This window comes from Nymphalis io, chromosome Z (assembly GCF_905147045.1).
Source record: "Nymphalis io chromosome Z, ilAglIoxx1.1, whole genome shotgun sequence".
NCBI classification, from domain to species: domain Eukaryota; kingdom Metazoa; phylum Arthropoda; class Insecta; order Lepidoptera; family Nymphalidae; genus Nymphalis; species Nymphalis io.
The window spans coordinates 15,858,356-15,881,531 of record NC_065918.1 but is presented as its reverse complement, the minus strand read 5'-3'; the positions used below and the strand labels follow the sequence as shown (position 1 = coordinate 15,881,531).

Genomic DNA, 23,176 nt, shown 5'->3' with positions numbered 1-23,176 from the left:
TTGCACACGTGTGTGCGCAAACACATGTGCATTCTCTATTCCCTAACACTCATAATCCGATGGGGCGGCAATCCGACACGGTTTTGTTTTGTTTTCAGCCCGAAAACTATACAATACGAAAAAGGTTTTAATCATTTGAACATGTTACAGGCAGGGTTTAAAAGTTTTATGGTGTTTATCATTTTCCTTAATATTTAAAAGTATTGTTATTGCTATCCGTCCATGCTGTGACAAAAGCGACCAAATTAGTGCACTGCTTGAGGGTTGCATTCAATGCTTCATGGCTTTAAACCGGTCCGTCAACAAAAGGAAGCAATGTACTGAACCATGTGATGACCGTTTTCTGGTGAGTCGAGAATTTTTTAATGGAATCGCAAATCTTCGCATTCGTCTCAAGAACTTAACTCAAGAACAACCTCGAAGAAAATTTTACAGAATCTCAAGATTTTACAACATCTCAACGGCATATCTAATAATTAAAATAAGCAATTCTTATTATCTGTAACGTGGAAAAGGCTTTATAATATTTGACATGTTATGACAGTTCATGATATTTTTGCCTCGTTACGCGACCGTTAACGTAATCAGGAGGGTTTGACCTCTACGATACTAAACCTCTATATACAATACTTTGGCTCCCCAAAAACATTCAGTTTAAACGGGTACCAAAAGCTAACGTCCGTATTATCGATTTTACATTAAATTAGAACTCAATGTAATATAGGTAAAATTTATTGATAAAATGCAGTAACACTCAGTCATATAAACTTCGAATGTTTGGATCTTGACGCTGTGGCCTATGCTGCTTTCATTTTATATTAGGTCACGAAATAAGAAATCATGTTGCTCGAGAAATATAAACGCTTCTACTTAAACATTCAGTAGAAAACACTATGTCCATACCATGTAACTATATTTAGATTTTAATTATAATTTTAAGATTATTAAATAAATCACTTGACACAATGACATCATAGTTTTATTAAGTATGTTTTTTACAATATGCATGCATGCATAATACCTAATATATAAAACTATAACTTACGTAAAACTCTTGGGTCTTGCATATCTGGCTCTGTACTGTCGGCCTCCATACTGTCAGTTTGCATTTAGCAGTTAGGTAGACCTATAATTAAAATCTTTCATTAAACCCATATCATTATTAATAAAAACAGTAAAATTACAGCCTATAATTGTTCCACTGCACACGGACTAAGGTATCATCTCTTTTTAAAAAGATTTTGGAGCTCCACCAAGCTCTTCCAATGTTGGTCAGCGGATACACGTTCTAGATTCACATTGAAAACATGCAGACTTCCTATCAATGTTTTCACTCCGCAACAAGCATGAGATGAATAATTATAATTATAAATTAAACAAATAAAAATTCTTTGGTTTTTTCTTGGATTTGGATCTGTAAACTTTGACTTAGATTCATTGCCACTTATCACTAAGCCACCTTGGCTGTTCAAGTTTTACTAAGTTTGCAAGTGCAACTTAGTATTATGAATTGATATAATCATGTTATGATCTATTCTGGTAACTTGAAAAAGATAATTCATATTACTTTAATTTTCAACTGAATATTTTGTTTCCATAGCTGCTCTTACAAAACAATATGATAAAGGACCGGTTGGCGTGGTTGGTAGATACTTGCCTTTCACGCCGAAGGTTGTGGGTTCGGTTCTCACCCAGGACAGACATTTGTGTGCATGAACATGTCTGTTTGTCCAGAGTCTGGGTATAATTATCTATATCAGTATTTATTTACAAAAGAAAAGTAGTATATATAGTATATCAGTTGTCTGGTTTCCATAGTACAAGCTCTGCTTAGTTTGGGATCAGATGGCCGTGTGTGAATAATGTCCCAGGATATTATTATTATTATATTCTTCTTAAAACAAACTGTCAAATACTCATCTAAATTACTTTGCTTATCTGCAGCCATTATGATATTAGGAATCATGATATTAGGAACCAATTTTTAAATACTTTTAATATTGGTTAATATATTCATTATCAAAATCAAATCAAATTACTTTATTCAACATGGAAGCATTACACTTACTTATTGATAGTCAAACTAAAACTACCACTGATTCAGAAAAGAAAAACCCAGCCCTGAAAAGAACCGGCGAAAGAAACTCAACAAGTTGTTTTGTTTTTATATTATGTTTCGTTTAAAGGAGAAAGTGATTGTTTCATTCTCAAGGTGTACCATCATCCATAAATTTAATAATTGTATAACCTTTAACACACAAGTGTTATTTTTATTTTCTGGGATCCCATTGTAGAACCATATACATTGTCCCACAAAAAATTATACTGAATATGCAGTCAAGTAATTATTTTTTGTACATACATAACATTATATGTATTGAGTAGCAACTGTTAATATTTTAATTTCTTAAAATGTCTTCTTAGCTTCTTGGTTATATTGATAGCGCAAAAAGCCCTCTTTTGCAGTACAAATATCATATTGATAGCGGCAGCATTAACCCACAGTATAATACCATAAAACATTATACTGTGAAAATAACTAAAATATACAAGGAGGCCAAAGCCACTGAGCTAAGTTTACTCGGCAATCTGTTAATATGGGGCATGGCAACTTAGCATCAACAGTAAGGCCAAGAAATTCAATAGACTCAACTGGATCCATCGACTTTCCATTAACAAGTACATCAGCTTTCATATTTTTCACATTTGGTGTGCCAAATTTTACAATTTTTGTTTTATTATTATTTAAAATATGATAATTGACACTAAAGCAATATACTATATCCGAGATAGCATTGGTTTATACTGTGCTTTGTTGTGTATTTGATTTTAAAAACTGAAGAGGTACCATAAACAAACAATACTATATGGAATTACTTTGCTATGTTTCATCAGTTCAGGAAATATACCATGTTGAACACATATATTAAATATTGTTGCAAGATAATTACATCAATAGTTGAATTGTTCACCTTTAGAGAGAACAGATCAGCAGTTTTCTTAATCTTTAATTATGTAAACATACTTATTATATCATCAGTGCTTATACTAGTAAAATTAAAGGCAGCTTTAGAACTAGAACTTTTCTGTTTGCAACTTACGGACCATTACTTATGACTTAATTATTACTAATAACAAACAATTCGGGGCTGCAAATACTAATTCTACCAATTTCACAATGAATAATATTCCATTTCATTTTTATTTTATCATGTGCATTTTTTTTAAATATATAATGATTTTGACAAAGTGCACACTACACACAATCTATAGAAAAGAATATGTATATGTAAGAGTTCATACTCATTTTAATGATACTATGTTCTTTTTAAATATCTATAGAAATATTGATCTTGTAAAAATTTATGTTCATAAAATACTAGGTAACTCTTGTAATCTCTGAAGTTAAACTAAATAATAATTAAAAATGAAATATTCAAGACATTGTAATTTTTTTATATTTTACTTTTAGTTTTTAGGTGATATATATATATTTATTATATTAATATAATAAACGATAAAATGCTAAGCTATGTGAAACAGAAGAAACATACACGGAAATCAACTAATTTTGATAATATTTGCTTTATTGATAAAATAAAACTAGCTACAAAGTCTCAAAAATGAATAAATATTCATAAATCAAATATTATTAACCAAGTAATCCCTAATAAAAGCAAATTAAAAGGGACAAGTCTCCTTAAATATTTTAAAATAAAATATTATTAAGCTTTACCTGCCTTTTAGCTAGTTTGCACTACACTACGTCCTCGTTGCACTCGGCGATAAAAAATTAAATAATCAATACGAGCATATAAATCACACTACGCCGATGTAATTTTGAATTGAAAACTGACATCCCCTCTTATGGCTCTTATGTCATAATCTTCATATTAAAAATTAATGAAAATTAATAATTCATATTTTGTAATCGGGCTTTCCTCGATCTTAACGTTTTTTTCTTATCGTTTGATTATTATAGTTATCATTAATATTATAAATGTGGAAATGCTTTGTTTATTTGTATGAAATTTTGCATACACATGGTCAGGGGTACAGAAAGGAAGATTTATTAGGGTATCTAATAAAACCCCTGCCACACACAACATACACACACACGCGCGCGATTGAAGCCGCGGGTAGAAACTAGTATTGTAATATTTAATTATTATAAATGGGTTTTACTAATTTACTACTCCACCATATTGTATTAATATGAAACTCATAGAGTTCAAAGGTTGTTATGAGTTATAATAGCCCTAATAGATTCCATGACCTTACAATTTTATTATAAAGGTTAAATTATGTTTGAACTTAAATGAGTTAAATTCAATTGGAATTGTCGACTTAAAAACTTATAACCTTGTATTTTATTTTATTCTTTTTATATTCAGAAATAAACTGGACATTATTATAAATATATCATTATAATTTTTAGGATACCACTAAATTGTTGACCTATAATATAAGTTTGAATAGTTTTGTATCTTAATTTAATCTTTACTTTCTATTGACTAAATACAACGCCAAGGCGTTGTTGCTGGATTTAACGATTTTTGGATTAATATTATTCTCAATTGGTGCTGATCGGTAATTGCTGAATGGCTTGAGAAAATACTAAGACTCAAGCAAGATGTGGGGAGTCCACTTAAGTCATAACATGTATTATTTTCGCCATAAAACGCTTAAGTCGACAGCACGTAATGAATGGGTCGCTCTAAGGAGCTACAATTGCTCGCTTTGGCTATAAGAGCTTAAACGAGCGGCTTTGTGGATATACGTTTTATAAGAGTCCTTTAAAATAGTTTAATTACAAATTCAGCCACATATAGCTCGAGACACGTTGGCTATATATAGTCGCCTGGAATTTTTTTATCCAACTATGGTCCTGTAGTTAATTTAGGTTACATATGTGCAATTCATAATCACTAAAACCCCTGTCAGAATGAGAGGCTGCAGTATACTTTTCACATCGGCATCCGCTGTCCCACCCGTGCCATGTTCGACTCGTTGCTCGGCAAAGCTCTAAGCCTGATCTCTTTGAATGCTTTGGTGTTGAAATGAGAAAAAAATCGATACCATTGTTTTAAAATCAAAAAATAAATGAAGGATAAAGTATAGTACCTATTAATTATAATAATATATGAAATATATAAAAAAGTGGTGAAAAAATTTCACCAACCTATACATAGCCTATCCCTACCACAAGAGAAGTAAACCAAAATAAACAAATTTGACACCAATATTATTGGTCACTTCTTCTCTCTTGAATAATCTATGATAATAACTATGGATTCGCAAAAAAATGGGGTTTTCAAAGTAAGCGAAGTTTTAATCGGATCTGCGAAAGTTAAATTAATGTTGTTAAAACTAGTTAGGTGGAATAGTGTTGTATTATAAATAAAGATAAATTAATCAAGAAATGTTTATAGTGCGTAATACAGCAGAACAATTAGAAAATCGCATGCAATTTGTAAATCTACGGTCTGTTTACCTTTACTCCTACTCCGATTGGAATAGAGAATAAGCTATATTATAAATTGACTGATACTTATAACAACACAAAGTGCAATTTGCAGTAATTTTATGCAATAATTCTAAATTGTATCTTGTGTAGAAAAATACAAGCTTAATTTTTTAAAGCCAACCTGTAATTAATTATTTTTAATGTGCCAACTTCTAAAATAACTTGCCACAAAGCAAACCTTTACAGTCAACGCTAAAGTAAAAACATTTGTTTTTTTTTATTAACCAAATATGCATAACATAAACTATCTAAAAATTTTTACTTAAATTCGAGACAAAGCTATTTCTAGTGATTAGATATGTTAGCTTTATTATGGATTGCAATAAAAAACAGGGTTACTGGGGGTATCTTACAAAATAGTATATTCTGCAATCAGTACAAACATAAATCACACCTAATAATTTTCGGTATTTTATTCTCCTTCTTATCAGTTAATAAGAGTAGATTGTTAAGCCCGCCCAAGCCAAATATGTGTTCTTGTGTTGATTTAAAGAATCATTCACTTAGCTGAGTCAATATCATGGATTGCGGATGTGAACGAACCGTTATGTTTGTCGTGAATTATGATAGTCTGTGCTTGAAATGAAAAAAAAACATTTTTAATCTGTATCACTTCGAGACGTTCTCGGCTTAAAATGAAGTGCAGCGCAAAGTGAAACAGGCAATAACTGCAATAAGTCTACTAATAAAAAAAAAGTAAAGACTGACTCAATAACATCGTCTTTCATAATAGTTGGAATGAATCAAAGGAAAAATTTATAAAAATGTTTGTCATGAAACAAAAGTGATATCTATGGCTTGTGATGTCTCATAATATGAGAAATCTTCTGATATTTGCCAAAAAATAGTCATAGTAAGATGTAATCAAAATTTTAGAAGGTCCACGTCCAGACATGGGTTCCAGATTACGGTAACGAAATAACCATCCTTTAAATCATTCTTGACACATAGTAACTTTCTAAGTAATAATCGATCTAATTATATTCACTGCCAAATCATTTAACCTAATATATTGTGCCAATCATTTTGTATTATTATTTTATAGTATGTTTCTAATTCCTTTCGTTGTTATCACTTTAGTTTTAATAGACCTTTTATTTTTGTTCTGACACATATTTCCTGCGCCTAATCATAAACGTCATTATATTAAGCATGTAATTGATAACTCCCACTGTCTCCCACTTTTGTAAAATTAGCTGGCAATATAATATATCTGTGACATAAAAATATATGTGAAATAACAGCTAATTATTTGTCATTTGTGATGAATTTGTTGTAAAAATTTATTCTTTGTGAGTTAATAATGCTTTCATAATTTTGTATTAATTCTTAATAATACTATCATTTCTAGGAACTATGTTTTAATTGAAAATACAAAGAAATTTTCAAATGCTTGGTTTTTTCTTCTTATGGTAATCAATTCCAATTTGAATCGAATGTAAATAAGATTTATTTTATTATAACTTTAATACAAGTGTATATTTTTCTTATTAAAAATGAATCCATTTATCACTAAGCAACATATTTTATTATTTTCAGAGATACCGTTTGCTTCCTATTTGAATTATTCTGTGAAGTATCCCCCGGTGATCATGTAAGAGATCCATATGTAGTACGAAAATACCCAGAGAATTATAAAAATGAAGAAGAATTGAAGAATGTGCCCAAATTCACATTTCCATGTCAATTGGAGAAGTAAGTTAAAGTATATTATGTTCTGAGAGTAAATACTTTTGGTCTTACAAGCTTTGACAGAATTGATACATATATATAATCTTATATTTATATAAAGTATTTAATAACAAATTTATGATTTATGCTAAACTTTTGATAAAAATAAACATAAAAAGAGAATAAATGTTTATAAATTTATTAATATTAAAAAATTAAATATTATTCAATAATATCAATTTGGTTGCTTTTATTTCCATCTATAAATATAAATAATAATGTCCTCCAGACTGATTTCGGCCACAGCGGCCAATATCAAGAGAGATTGTCCAACTATGCAGGAGATATTATAGTACACAAGTGTATGTGCAAACACATGTGCACTCTCTAGTCCCTAGTTCTCATAATCCGATGGGACGGCACTTTGACACTCTAGAAAGAGTTCAGGCGCAGGGCCAACAGCTTTACATGCTTTCCGAGGCACGGGAGTGTACACAATTCCAATTTCTAGACTGCTACTAAGAATTTTCTGTTAGAAAACCCAATAATTTTTTATTGGCTCGACCTGGGCATTGAACCCAGGACCACCGGGTCTGCGACCTTACATCTAGCCACCAGACCAACAAGGTTGACAATATCTATAAATATACTGCGAATACATAAGAAGTTTCTCTTGATCTATTTTTCAATTGGTAAATGGCACTATGTCAAGTGTCAATTGAATCGTATCATAATGTATTGGTACTGTTTGTTGTGTGTTTTAATGTTATGTTTTATGTGATATTCAAATAGGAAATACAGTATAAAGTGAATCCTTTACATGACAAGTGTATTATTTATAATTCAATTTAAAAAGCAACTTTCGATAAAAATCTGGGTTCAAAATCATATATTTTTTTATAATTAGGAAATTAAATGTTAGTTATGTTGATATACTTTTGATTAGTATTTATTAGAAATGTATAGAAGTAGTAGATGCGACTGGATTGTATTTAGCTTTTGCCTGTGACAGTCTTTTTAAAATTATTTTTATTTATTCTTTTCAGTACATTTGTTCAACATTACTCCTTTGTATTGACGTCTGTGGATTCAAAATATACATTTTGTTTTTGTCGTTATGATCCAAAAGCAAATACAGCACTTGTGCTGTTATCCCATTTACCATGGCATGACATATTTTACAAGTAAGTATTGTGAATATTTATGTACAAACAATTTTAATTTTTTAATGTTTAAATATATGTAATCCAAGTACCACAAAGCTTTTTAATTTTTGCAAGTTACCGTTCAACATCTTAAGAATTAATGTTGTAATTTTAATTTAATTGCTTCACTAAATTTATAGAACACAGCCATAATCTATTTCTTAAATATATCAAATAATGGATAACCAATTTCTTTTATACATATTAATTTAATTTTCCTTTAAATTTTTAATATTTAATTGAATTATTAAGCATTTTTTATTTTTAATGCAATGTGATTGTATAAGTTTGTTGCATTCATATATTATATATTTAAACTAGAATTAATTACGTTATGCGCTTTTGATAAGAGCCTTCAAATATCTTACTGTATAAGAGCATTCTTTCGTTTAGTGTGCATTACGATAATATTGTTTAACAGTACTATTCTTGCAAAGCGATGGCTGTTCAAAGGTTTAATTGATGCAATTTGTTAATAATTGTTATAACATTTATTAAAAGAATATATTTCTTTAATCAATACATATTGTGCTAATATTATGTGTTATTTTTATCAATATTTTATAGATAGTTGCGAAATCAGTGTTTTCATTGTCTCTGCTTTGTCAAATTTTTCTATTAAACTATGGTCGCGGCATTCACTATTTGAGTATAATAGAAATTGACCTATTTTTATGAATTTTACAACGTTTTACAACGATAAATACTACATACTATGTAACTGAATTGTCGGAAAAGAGTTTCTTGCCGGTTCTTTTTGGTAGAATCTGCGTTCTGAACCAGTTGTGACTTTAAATTAATTTAATCTTGTAACATGAACGTTGGTTGTACGCGCTAATTTCAGGCGCTACTGGTTCGAATTGAAGATTTTTTTAGTGTTGCATAGTCCATTTATCGGGAACGGTTATAGGCTATATACGCTACGACCAATAGGAGCGTAAAACGGGAAAAAATTATTCCTTTAGAGAGCTTCCGTTGCGTGCTCTGCGTAAACGGATAATGTTATGCAACGAAGTTCCAAAAAAAGTCTGCGACAGTATATGTCTTTCTTTTAAGGTTGACTTACTATAACCTTTTTCTATGGTATTCAAATTTGTTCTAAAATAATGCATTATTTGCGAAGTAGTTTTTATAAAATGATACTAATTCTTATGAAAGATCTTAGAATTTTTTTAGTACTTTTCATACAAGTAACAGCCTGTGAACGTCGCACTGCTGGGCTAAGGCCTCTTCTCCCTTTTTGAGGAGAAGGTTTTGGAGCTTATTCCACCACGCTGCTTCAATGCGGGTTGATGGAATACACATGTGGCTGAATTTCAGTGAAATTTGACACATGCAGGTTTCCTCACGATGTATTCCTTCATCGTCCAGCACGAGACGAATTATAATCACAAATTAAGCACATGAAAATTCAGTGGTGCTTGCCCATGTGTGGACCCATGATCATCGGTTAAGATTCACGCGCTCTTACCACTGGGCCATCTCGGCTTTATATTTTTGTCATATTACTAACGGGTAGGGAAAGGTCGCTATGCTATTTTTCTTATGGCCAATTGTATGTTGTCCTATCTAGACCCGAGTGCGTCGAAAGCCATTACATACTAATACCCGACGAAAATAAAATTAAAATGCTATATATGCTGTAATTATTTCAATTCTGCTCTTATCGTTAGTGAATTAATTTATACGCGGGTGAAACCGCGGGCGCAGCTAGTATTATAAATGCGAAAGTAACATATGATTTGTGAAAAACGGAGCACCTTGCCGGTTCTGACTACTGAGTGTCTTGCTGGTTCCTCTTGATAAAATTTAAATTGTGTAACTGCTTACCTAAAATTTAGCCTTTACCTTACTTTTTTCTTCACAAAAGGTAAAGCTACCCCTAAATTTAATTTATTATGTGAAATGGCGAATAAAATTTTTTTGTAAGAGTTTACTAAAATAGAGTATATTTTTAATATGGCTTGGAAAACATTTCGTAGAATATGTAAAAATAATTTTAAGTATTATGTCAACAATACACACATATAAATATAATATATATGTATTATATAATATACTTTTGCATATAATGTGACTATCTAATTTTGTATACACATTACAGGTTACTTAATAGCATAGCGAATTTACTAAACAGTAATGAGAGGGGTGAGTTGACATCGTTCCTAGAGGCATGTCGTATAAGGCCACCTATGCCGGGGCACACACTCAAAGTCACATACAATGCTGGTCATAGTGTTTTTTCATGCCAAAGTCCAGATAACAGACTGCCCAGTATACCGGACAATGTGAGTAAACATTTTATTAAGTATATTCGATAATTATATACATATATATACATTTTGATTTTTATAAATTGATATTAATAATTATATATATTTATTTATTGCGTTCTATCGGTGGTAGGTGCTTGCGCGGGCTCATCAGGTTTGAGACAATCCGCTCACCGATGATTACCGATAAATGGCAATACTCTATATTGTTGTCTTCCGGTTTGAAAGGCCAGAGGGCGCGGGGTGCGGGGATTTCAGCTCGAGCATTAGTCTCGAGTCGACCACGGCTCGGTATACACGGGTAGTTTTGTTCACGTTGCCACGGATCTTGAGTCACCGGGAAAGTAGCTCTACATAAACAATTGTACTACTTTTTTTTAATATTTTACTAAAATGATTTTAAAATGTCCATATAAATAGAATATAAATTGTTCTTAAAAACCCAAAAGAACATCCTTTACATTTTTTATTATATTATTTACTTGGTTATTTCGAATTTATAATGACTATGAAATTGATTTTTATAGACAAGAGAAATAATCTCGGAAGTATATGATTTCAAGAAAATAGAAGCTCACAATAATTTTACTGAAAAAATAACTGATGCATTTAGATTTTTACTAAAAATGTCTGTGATTCTGTGTTTACTGGTGGTAGGGCTTTGTGCAAGCTCATCTGGGTAGGTACCACAAACACATCAGATATTGTACCCCAAAACAGCAGTACTTGGTATTGTTGTGTAATTACAGACACAAGGGGCATAACATCTTAGTTCCCATGGTTGGTGGCGCATTGGCGATGTAAGCGATGGTTAACATTTCTTACAATGCCAATGTCTATGGGCGTTGGTGACCACTTACCATCAGGTGGCCCATAAGCTCGTCCGCCTACCAATTCTATAAAAAAGGGATTAATCGGGCTTTGAATTAACTATTTGTGAACTAATTGACGATTCAGACTAATATATATATTTTTTATTGTTATTGTTCAATATTATAAATATTCGAGGATGTACGTCATGCAAAAATATGGTTTTAATCATCATAATAATTTATTCTATGAATGAAACACTCGAGCTTTTCAAATAAAAATACTTGCATTTAAAAAAAAAATCATTAGAAAAAAAAAATTACCATATATTGCCCATGGAATAAATAAAATCGATGATAGTAGAGAATATTTCCGGTTGACTCTGAATCCCTTCGTTTAGCTTAGTGTGAAATCACAATCAAGCAGAATACATTGCACGCTTGCACTGTAGCGATTTGAAAAAGAGTGGGGCGCGACATCTTGGATTGACCTATCTATATCGGATACACATGGAAGGCGTAAGAAATGTTTTATATTTCTTACATTGGTATCGTCTATAGGTGAAGGTAATACATAATGCGAAAAGAACTTCCAGTTAATAATAACATATAAGTTGCTTGGTGGATACAAATATGATAGATTTGAAGGTTAAAGAAGGTTTACTCACGATTGGCCCGCATTGGCAGTCCGGCCGTCAGAGTGTCGCGGTAGCATGCGTAAGCGATCCCGTGACGCTCCTCGTTAAGACGGAAAGGGTACCGCTGTTTTTTTAGTGGGTGTTCCGATGTTCGGAGCGCACTCAGCGTCTTGGACACCGGCGAGCCCTATGTTCCCTCCCCCCTACACAGTTCCCGTGGGGGAAACGCGTAACGCGGTTTTTCCAGCGTTAAAAAATAGGTTTACGCACGATATTTTCCTTCAACATCAAGCGGATAATTTATAAACACAAATTAAGCACAGGAAAATTCAGTAGTGCCTTACCTTTCGGTTACGATTCACGTAACTCTGCCTGTCTGTCTATCTGTCCGTCTGTTTGTCTGGTACGCTTTCACAGCTAAACCGCTGAACTGGTTTCGATAAAATTTGGTCTGAAGCCAGCTTGAACCGGAAAGAAGGACATACGCTAAAAACTATAATAGTATAACAAAAACAAATTTGACTGGACGAATTTGACGACGGCGACTTTTTCATTGATTCTAGATGTTGTGTGCTGTGTGATGTTTGTAGATTGAAAACACTTGGTGTGACGTCATCTCTAGTCAATCCCCGTGTTCCTTATTTTGTGCATATGTCATCTCATCTTTAAAAGAAGAATTGACGATTTTTGGATAATTTTAGTATACCAAGTAAAACGACTAACTATAAAAACCGTACACAGTAATATTTAACTATATAATACACTCGTTACAGTTTCATAACTTAAATGTAACAAACAAACAATAGTCCCAAGTGCCAACATATATAACGAAAAAATCTCTATGTAATATCTTTATTATTAATGAATAAATTAAGTAATTTTTATTTTTAGTGCAATCTCACCGAGTACTTCAGTGCAATGGATACAAAATGCATGGCGGGGCTTTGGGCGGCGCTGCTCCACGAGCGGAGGATAGCGATAGTCGCATCGAAACCCTCGCGTCTCTCAGCGTGCGTGCAAGCCGCGAACGCGACGCTGTTCCCTATGTCCTGGCAACATATATTCATACCGATATTACCGAAGCATTTGGTGGATTATCTACTGGCTCCTATGCCGTTTCTCATCGGTGTTCCTAGATGTGTGATGGAGGTGTGTTCGTATAAAATTATGTAATCTATATACATTGATAATTATCAAAAGTGATAAATATGATTTGTTGTTTAATTAATAGTTTACTTTGATAATAATGAAGGAAACTACTTTTAAGCTAATCGATGTTTTGTTTACCGTCGATTTTGAGATGTAAAACTTGGTATTGTTGTGTTCCGGTTTGAAGAGTGAGTGAGCCAGTGTAAATATAGTCACAAGGGACATAACATCTTAGTGCCAAGGTTGGTGGCGCATTGGTGATGGCTATCATTTCTTACAATGCCAATTTCTATGGGCGTTGGTGACCACTTACCATCAGGTGGCCCATATGCTCGTCCGCCTTCCTATTCTATATAAAAAAAGAGATGAATTATTAACAAAGATGAGAATTTAACAAATATTTAATATTTATTTATGAAAAAATGTTTGTGATAGAAATGTTAAATTTTGTAATGTTTCGTTTTATACTTCAATTGTGTAAAATTATGCTTTTCAATTTCAGACAGTTCGGATGTCCGAAGTGGGGGACGTGGTTGTACTAGATGTAGACGCAAATGAACTGAAATCTCCATTTCACGACCTAGACAGTCTTCCCCAAGATATGGTAAGATTTTAATGTCTCCGTCCCGTTGTATGTTTGAAGGATACCAGTGTGCCTAGTGCGAGTTTTTTTTACTCTTTCGATTATTGAATGAAAATAGCGCCATCTAGTGACAATAACCAGAATTACATACAAATCGCATTTAACGTGAACGCTATCGCATAAGTAAGAAAACTCGCAATAGGCGCATAGAACTAATGTTAAAACTCTGTGAGAAAGCATTCCTGACAAGTCCGAACCGAATGGACGATGTCACTTCGAATTGGCGAAGATTTTCACAATAATAACATTTCTATCGTTAGCTACTAACGAATGATATTATTAATTAAATACCTATTTATAGGAAAATACTTGGATATAATTTCGGTAACATTCTGTAACATTATGAGCAGTGATATGGATTATAGCCGTGTTGCATAAGGAACCATCTAGCTTTTCTCAAATGGTAATTCATGTTTGAGAGATGTATTACGTACAAGGAAAATAAAAATTTCATTTTTTTAAATACAATAATGATGAACTTCCGTATATAAGTTTAAGTGAAGGGAAAATTACTAAAAATAATGACATAGCTAGCTGTCTTTAATTTTAAACTGAAGCCTAAACAAAAAAATTAAGTATTTTTTTGCTTAATAAAGACAAATTAATATGCCAACTTGAACCTAACTTATTTTTCACTGGTGTTAGGGCTTTGTGCAAGCTCGTCATCCTCTCATTAGATATTCTACCGCAAAGCAGCAGTACTTGGTATTGTTGTGTTCCGGTTTGAGTGAGCCAGTGCTTTTAGAGGCACAACATCTTAGTTCCCAAGGTTGGTGGCGCATTGGCGATGTAAGGGAAGGTTAACATTTCTTACAATGCCTATGGGAGTTGGTGACTACTTATCATCACAATATATATGAAAAAACTCCGCTAAGGGGTTTGAATTTTCTAAAAACGGTGATGCAATGCCATTATTTATTGACAGATTCTTAAGCACTCATTTCCATATTCTTAACTTCAAAACGGAAAAAAACTTCCATGCAGATTTTATCTACTTTTTAAATCGTCATTGTATTTAAGCTACGCAATATACAGTATTTCTTTTTTTTCTTTTTTGGCTTTGTTTAAGTCCGTCTGCGTAAGTACCGCTTACTCAGCAGATATTCTACCGCCAAACAGCAATACTCAGTATTGTTGTGTACGGATCTGAAGAGCCAGTGTAACCACAGGCACAAGGGACATAACCTTTGGTAGTGGTAGAGCTTTGGCTCGTCTGGGTAGGTACCACCCACTCATCAGATATTATACCGCAAAACAGCAGTACTGGGTATTGTTCTGTCCCGTTTTAAAGGGTAATTATGCCAGTGTAATTACAGGCTCAAGGGACATAACATCTTTGTTTCCAAGGTCGGTGGCGCATTGACTATGTCACAGATGGTTAATATTTCTTAGTGCCGTTGTATATGGGCGATGGTGACCATTTACCATAATGTGGTTTGTCCGTTCGCCTACCAATTTTATATAAAAAAAGTAATTATCATTTTTTTAATTGTGTTATGAACGGACGAAGTCAGCTTACTTACTTATGGTTTACTCAATAAAACTTAACTTTATGAAATAATAAAGTATTTCTGTTTTAGGTAGCGAGTTTAAAAAAGGCTTTAAGTGATAAAAATGCACTCGGTGACGCTGTGTCGAGGGCGTTCCTACGCGCGCTGGTATGTTTGATCGGCGGTTACAGAGATGCCATCAGGTAATTATATTTATATGAATATTATTATTTATTTATATACATAAAACGACGGAAACTTACGGCAGTATTAGGCTAATACGCTTAATTCACACTAATGAAAGTAAAACGAAACTAAAGCAAAAATATACGACAAATAAAACTCCAATATTGTGTAAGGCTAACCTGTAAGAACGAACTCGACATTCGCCGCAGAAAACGGAATATTTTTTAGATTAGAAAGAACGCCGGTGAACGGAAATTTCCGAAAGTGATATGCGACACTGACCGTTATCATTATAACATTACGCATCAAAATAGAATATGAGTTCTTACATTCTTACAAAATAGCAAAGCTGCTAATTAAGCGCTTTCATTAAAAAAATATGTTTTTTAGTAATTGAAGATTTCTCGAAGTTGAACATATATATTACATTGTATTATTACATATATCCTTACTAAACGCGTGAATCTTAATCGATGATCGTGGGTTCAAACCCGGGCAAGCACCACTGAATTTTCGTGTGCTTAATTTGTGATTATAATTCATCTCGTGCTATACGGTGAAGGAAAACATCGTGAGGAAACCTGCATGTGTCTAATTTCACTGAAATTCTGCCACGTGTGTATTTCACCAACCCGCATTGGAGCAGCGTGGTGGAATTAGTTAAAAACATTCTCAATTAATCTATTTAGATAGAATCTTAATTGAACGTTTTTCAAGTAAAGTTATATATAAATAATAATCATAAACGCTAAAGAAATCATATGAATTAAAAACAAAATTGAAAATTGCCGTAAAAAAAGACGCCGCGGTGCTTCAGGAGCTGACCAAATCTCGGGTTGTGACTTAAATCGATCTTCCTTAGCGCGAGCGTCGGTGTGCAAGTATTATCTAGGTATAAAAAGTAGCCTTTTTCATACCTTAGGGTTCAAGCTTGTTTGTCAGAGCGTCACGGTAGCATGCGAAAGCGATCCCGTGGCGCTCCTCGTCCAGACGGAAAAGGTACCGCTGATTTTTCAGTAGGTATTCCGATGGTCGGAGGCACCTTGGACACCGGCGAGCCCACAAACACCCCCCCCCCCCACTGTTGCCGTGGGGGAAACGCGTAACGCGTTTTTCCAGCGTTAAAAAAAGGGTCCAAGCTTGTTACATATTAAATTGCATCAGAATCAGTTTATTGGTTTAGGCGTGAAGGCGTAACAGAGTTACTTCCGCATTTATAATATTAGATTTACATAGTAATACTAAAAATGAAGTCAGCTATGCAATATTAATTCGTCTATAATACGAACAGTTTGTATTTACAAGTTTGATTGTATATTATGTTTACTGTTTTTTTTTTGTGTATAAAGTATTTTATAAGATAATTGCATTTAGTATTGCAGTTAATCATCCTGCCCTCTCGTGTTTGATTGTGACCGCGGACCGCTTTATGTCATAGATAAACATCAACAATATTACATTCGTTTTTTATTTAAAATTGGTAGTCAGGCTTTTTTTTATTAAATGTATAGTCTAGCGCTTGGCTGTTATCACACCTGTTGGAAAGTGAGATACAGTCTAAGATGGAGCGCGCTTGCCTATAAGATGCCTATTCACTCTAGACTTGAAGTTACCCATATTGTAGGTGGTGGGGAAAACGGAGGTCGGGAGAGTATTCCAGACCTTGGTGGTGCGTATCAGAAACGAGGAAGCAAGTCTGGCAATAAAGGGTCACTATCTCCCATAGGCATTAACACAGTAAGAAATATTAACCATTCCTTACATTGTTAATGCGCCACCGACCTTGGGAACTAAGAAGCTTGCCCTTGTGCCTGTAGTTACACTGTCATACTCAACCTTCAAACCAGATTACAGCAATAATTATGTATTAAAAGTGATGAGTATACCCAAACGAGAGCAATGCCTATCACATACATTTAAACTAAAACATAATCGAAACAACCAATGAAATAGTTTTTACAGGAAATTCAATTTTCGAAATGTAATCTGTTACGGTAGATTTATGAAAAGTAATAACTATATATAAAGAAGGGTTAATCCCCGTGATATTTTTGAAAAAAAATCCGATTTTTTTTTTAAGTAATGCCCAGCGTCGATAGTGCGGCCGTATTTATACGGTTCGTTGTATACGCACGTGTTAATAAATTAAGTATTGAAATTACAATAAGAGATAAGCCCTTTTTCTAAAATGCAGATTATAATAATTTTAAAATAATCAAATCAATTATTCTTGTTTCATAGTAGGTTATCAGCTTTGCGCCGATGTATATTTTATTTTTTAAATATACATGTCGGCGATTTTGTGCACGCCGCATGTAATTTATAATCCAAAATATAATCAATATTATCGATACTATCGGCTGGTGCACCAATTTTCTGCTGCACCAATCTGCCAAGCTCAATCAGACGAATAGCTAGGAACAAGTTATTAATACATTTACCTATTAATAGAGGAATAAAGAAAAAAAAAACAACTTTGAACTTGAATCGGCCCGATATCGTTGGTCGTCTAATGTTTGTTTATCAGTTCCCTTCGAAAGGAATGTCTTAAATTTATAATAAATAAGTTATGTTAAATTACACATGAAACTTAAATAGCAGTTTTTCTAGAGATATGGAATAATGCTTTAGACTCAAAATGTCATACAATTTAAGTAATTATGTATTATTTTAAATAATAATAATAATAATATCTTTATTTCTCGGGCAACAAGGCCCATACTTTTGGTACATGATAATTAAACATAACATTATATACATTAATAATTAGAATCACAATCACAATCACAAAAATAATAATAATTAAAATATTTAAATATATAAGAATTAAAAATGAGTCAATTATATGACATAAAAAAAGAGCAAATAATACACATATTGAGATAAAATAAAATAGGAAATTAAATTGATCGCGTATGAGGCACGTGAACAAGAGCATCACATAGACCTCTGGATCATCCGCCTCATCACGTAGCCGCCCATATCACCCGCAATAATCCTTAGGATAGTTTAAAGATATTCAAGTCTTGCTTTCCAAATGCGCGGCTAATTTTTTTTTTGTCAAAAATGAAAGTTTTTTAAATCAGTAAAGGATTTCAAATTCATCGAGATCCATACGTGATCGTGATATATTCGTACTTACAAAAATCGGTAAATGTTAAGACATATATGAAAACAATTACACAAACAGTGATTAAATATAAAAATATAAGTAGGTTATATACATAATTTAGTTATAATAAGGAAACATAAACAGTAGCAAAACGTACCATCGTGCTGTTTCGTTAACATAATTTTTGGACAGTGTGTAATTTAATTAAAAAAACAATCTAATATCTAAATTCTAAATATAAAAAATAAAATCTAAATTCCGAATATTTCTAATCGAAGTCTACTTGAATATCATCATCATCATCATATCAGCCGAAAGACGTCCACTGCTGGACAAAGGCCTCCCCCAATGATTGAAGGAAGGAGTGAAGGTGACGGCGACGAATATCACCACCCCATCTCATCCCGTGGGGGGGTCGTAGAAGTCGACCCGAGGGAATATACACCAGAGAACGGGCAGCAGCGTCTCTCTGAGCACTATGACTAACTTACTGCGATCGCCAACCCGTCTGCCAAGCGTGGCGATTATGGCATATCCCCCCAATGATTCGTACTTGAATATACTTTATTCAATGAACCTAGAACGTCTTCTTATCATCAAACTTCGTGGTTGGGTATTTTGAAATTAGAATTTAAAACTATTAAACCAATCGTATTACCTATGTCATATAACTGTTCGGAGTGTTCAACACCAGGAAACAACTAACTCGCTTGATAATGTTTTGATTGCATAAAATAGTTCCCTTATTGACTCAAGTACTTGTTACCACTGGTAATAATGCATGTATCTATTTCTATGTACCTCGTACATATTACTGATATGTACTCATATATAAGGTGAGATGATGGGTGTCCTGGTACGATTTTTTGTTTCATTTTCAACTATATCAATATTACATTCACGTTGTGAACTTTGCATTTTGTTATTTGGCTTTTGTTAATAACTATCTAACGTAATATATATTATACAGTAACAGCCTGTGAATGTCCCACTGCTGGGCTAAGGCCTCCTCTCCCTTTTTGAGGAGAAGGTTTGAACCTTATTCCACCACGGTGCTCCAATGCGGGTTGATGGAATACACGTGGCAGAATTTCAGTGAAATTAGACACATGTAGGTTACCTCACGATGTTTTCCTTCACGAATTATAATCACAAATTAAGCGCATGAAAATTCAGTGGCGCTCGCCCGGGTTTGAACCCACGATCATCGGTTAAGATTCACGCGTTCTTACCACTGGGCCATTTCGACTTTAATTATACTATTAATATATATAATTTTACATTATATTTTTATATTATAATTGTGTCATATTAAAATAGGATCTACATTTCGAGCCGGTTCTATCGTTACAGGTGTTTAATTTATCTAATAAAACAGTGCTTGTAAACTGCTATTGGTATATGAATATAATTTATTTCGATATATGATTTTTTTTTATTCAATAGGTGGGCGGACGAGCATGTCGGCCACCTGATGGTAAGTGGTTACCAACGCCCATAGACATCGATATTGTAAGAAATGTTCTAATAATCATTGCTTACATCACGAATGCGTCACCAGCCTTGGGAACTGAGATGTTATGTCTCTTGTGCCTGTAATTACACTGGCTCACTCACCCTTCAAACCGGAACACAACAATACCAAGTACAGCTGTTTTGCGGTAGAATATCTGATGAGTGGGTGGTACCTACACAGACGAGTAGAATAAGTTCCAAACCTTCTCCTCAAAAAGGGAGGAGGCCTTAGCCCAGCAGTGGGACATTCACAGGCACTTACAGAGTTTAGCGGTAGAATAATTGTTGAGTGCGTGGTCTCTACCCAGGCTGCACAAAGTCATATTGCAAGTACATATAATTCGAATGACAATACAATAAGTACCATCAAGCTGATGACTTGACAGACGACGTAAGCTCATCAAGTTAAATCGATACGTAAATTCGATTCGAGATATTGTATCGTGACAATGTACTTTGTTTTGTGTCTCAGAAAATAAAACATATCATTAAACTTATTGATAGTTAATTGGTTGTCGGTCTTTGCATATTAACACTTGTCAATGTCCATTTAAATTTTAATGTTTTATTTTTAAATATGTACAATCACTGGTATTATACTTTGATAGTGTTTTTATATTTCACTGGGGAATTATAGAATCACCGTAGAAATTTAACTCCCCTGCGATTTTTGTTCAATATTCAACAACAAACTCATGTAATTCTCCGACTCCGACAAACAAATTTAATATAATTATATTACTCGGAAACCTTTGTATAAATGAATGCTTAAAAAGGTTAGCCATGATTAAATCGTTGGTTGTGAAGACTAACTAATACATCCAGAAAAGTATAAAAATTTCACTGTTAAGTTTTAAAACCGATTCACTGTAAAGTTAAGATAATAATATTATATACCATAAAGTTTCTCAAACATTAATCATTTCTACAATGCACAACTGACGCGACCTTTAACTTAGACTACGGCTAACTATCGTTAGTAATATTATAAATGCGAAAGTGTGCTTGGTAGTTTCTTTGTTTGTTAGCTTTCACGTCTTAACTATTCAACCGCATCATGAAATTTTACATACAAGTTGTCAGTGTACAGAAAAAGACATGGGCCACCTAACACTTCCAGCGAGCGGGCTAAGCCGCGAAGCTAGGATTTTTATATTATCATTAATACATATATTCATTATGTTATGTATTATTCAGCATATTATGTACTGATTGTGCATTAATAATTAAACAAATTGATTAATGATAAACAAACACCTTTCTTGGTAGGATTAAAAGTTACGTTTAATTTAATATTTTGATATGAAATCAATATATCAAAAAATAAAAACTTTCTCGTCATGTAACGCGATGCAACGCAACAACGTATTTTAAAATTATAGCGATCGTTATTCAATCGTGTTATGAACAAATAAGTCCTGAGTGCTTACTCTATTTAACCCCTTGCAGTACTGGGTATTGTGTCAATTGCTTCGTGATTTCTCGACCTGCCACTACGCACTGGACGAGTGATCGACGTGCTTAAGGGATATTTTTAGTAAAACTTGGAACGAAATTATAGTAAATCGAGTAACGAAATAACAAAACTTATGGTGAATTTGAAAAAATATGTAACATTTTTTTAAATTATTAATTTCTGTTTCAGGATCGAGAAGGGTCAATTAATAACTTTCAATCCAGAAGCGTTTGTGCGGACGAGAAAAAATATGCAGCCGTTTCTGCGGAAGATACTCCAATCGCAGATATTCCAGCAGGTGAGATGTTTACAAAATATCTATGTAAAATGAACCCTCACTGCTGGGCAAGTGATTGTACGATTGCAAAAGCGATTTATAATGTATCAGCGAATTATTTCAAAACTATCCTTTCTATGTTATTTTTAAAACATTTTTTTGATAATTATATAGTATCAGGGTATTTTAATATGGATAATGAACAAAATACTTCTAATACTAGCAGCTCTTCAAACGGAATTCATAAGTCACTGCGTAATTAATTCTTACAGGATGTTAGTTTCAGAGATCTGACTCTTTTCAATATTTTTACTGCCAATGAGCAATGTTTCGATATATCGATGTACAGTTTTAGGGTGAAGTTGTTACTTTACATGTCCCACAGCTGGGCTAAAGACCCTATCCTCTTAGGTCGGTTTAGTATTTATACCGCCACGCTGCTATTTATATATGTACACATTTGAGAAAGTTTCTTTCGAAACAAGCACGCTTTCTGCCATCTTCGATTACAAAATGAATTATAAATACAAATTATGTAAATCAAATTTTAGAGGTGCTCAAAGGGGCTTGAATCCCCAATCATCGGTTAAGATTCGCGTGTTCTGATAAGCATCTTAATATTATTAATAGGGTTAGCTGGTGTCCGCGATATCAGCTTTTATTACGATATATTAAATAAAATGTCGCTTTCTGTAACTCATTTTTTATCGCAAACTCTCACTTTTTGTTAAATGTATTCAATGTACAGGCACACGGTTACTACTGTTTTATTATATTTATAGATAGAAGACGAATTTAAAATTATTTATAAATGACGATAATATTTTCACTGTCAATCGATTTTAATGAAACAAAACCTAAATGTCGCTTCAAAGTGAGTTTAATCCACCTGTTAAAACCGCAAGAAAATCCGTTCAGTAGTTTCGGAGATTAGCGTGTACATACAGACAAAATTTAACTTTTACTCTCTTTTTATCGCCTCTTGTCAATTGTCTATTATTAGTATATCATTATTATCAAATAATTACATTGAGTCCTTAACCTAAACCTCTATACCGCAAAACATTTATACAAATCTTTGCTCATTGGCGATATAATTCTTGGTGATTGGCGCAAGGTTTTAAAGGTATATAGGTTACCCCCATTTATCAGATGTTTAGATTGCTTACTGAGCGTAAATAAAAAAACAAAGATTTCAAATGCAAGGCTTTTCGATATTATTATT

General features: G+C 33.1%; 1 protein-coding gene across 4 annotated transcripts in view; it reads left to right on the top strand.

Moving 5' to 3' along the window:
• The first annotated feature begins 6,159 nt into the window (after nt 1–6,159).
• Nucleotides 6,160–23,176, top strand: part of LOC126780479 (DENN domain-containing protein 1A) — a 31,919-nt gene continuing 14,902 nt past the window's right edge. For all 4 annotated transcript variants that reach the window (XR_007670507.1, XM_050505002.1, XM_050505003.1 and 1 more), the window contains exons 1-8: nt 6,160–6,437; nt 7,067–7,222; nt 8,245–8,382; nt 10,508–10,691; nt 13,015–13,272; nt 13,775–13,876; nt 15,496–15,608; nt 21,864–21,972. Coding sequence is in view for 3 of the 4 variants with exons in the window: in XM_050505002.1 (XP_050360959.1) it covers nt 6,421–6,437; nt 7,067–7,222; nt 8,245–8,382; nt 10,508–10,691; nt 13,015–13,272; nt 13,775–13,876; nt 15,496–15,608; nt 21,864–21,972 (1,077 nt within the window). In the remaining variant the exon portion in view is untranslated. The remainder of the gene's footprint in view (nt 6,438–7,066; nt 7,223–8,244; nt 8,383–10,507; nt 10,692–13,014; nt 13,273–13,774; nt 13,877–15,495; nt 15,609–21,863; nt 21,973–23,176) is intronic.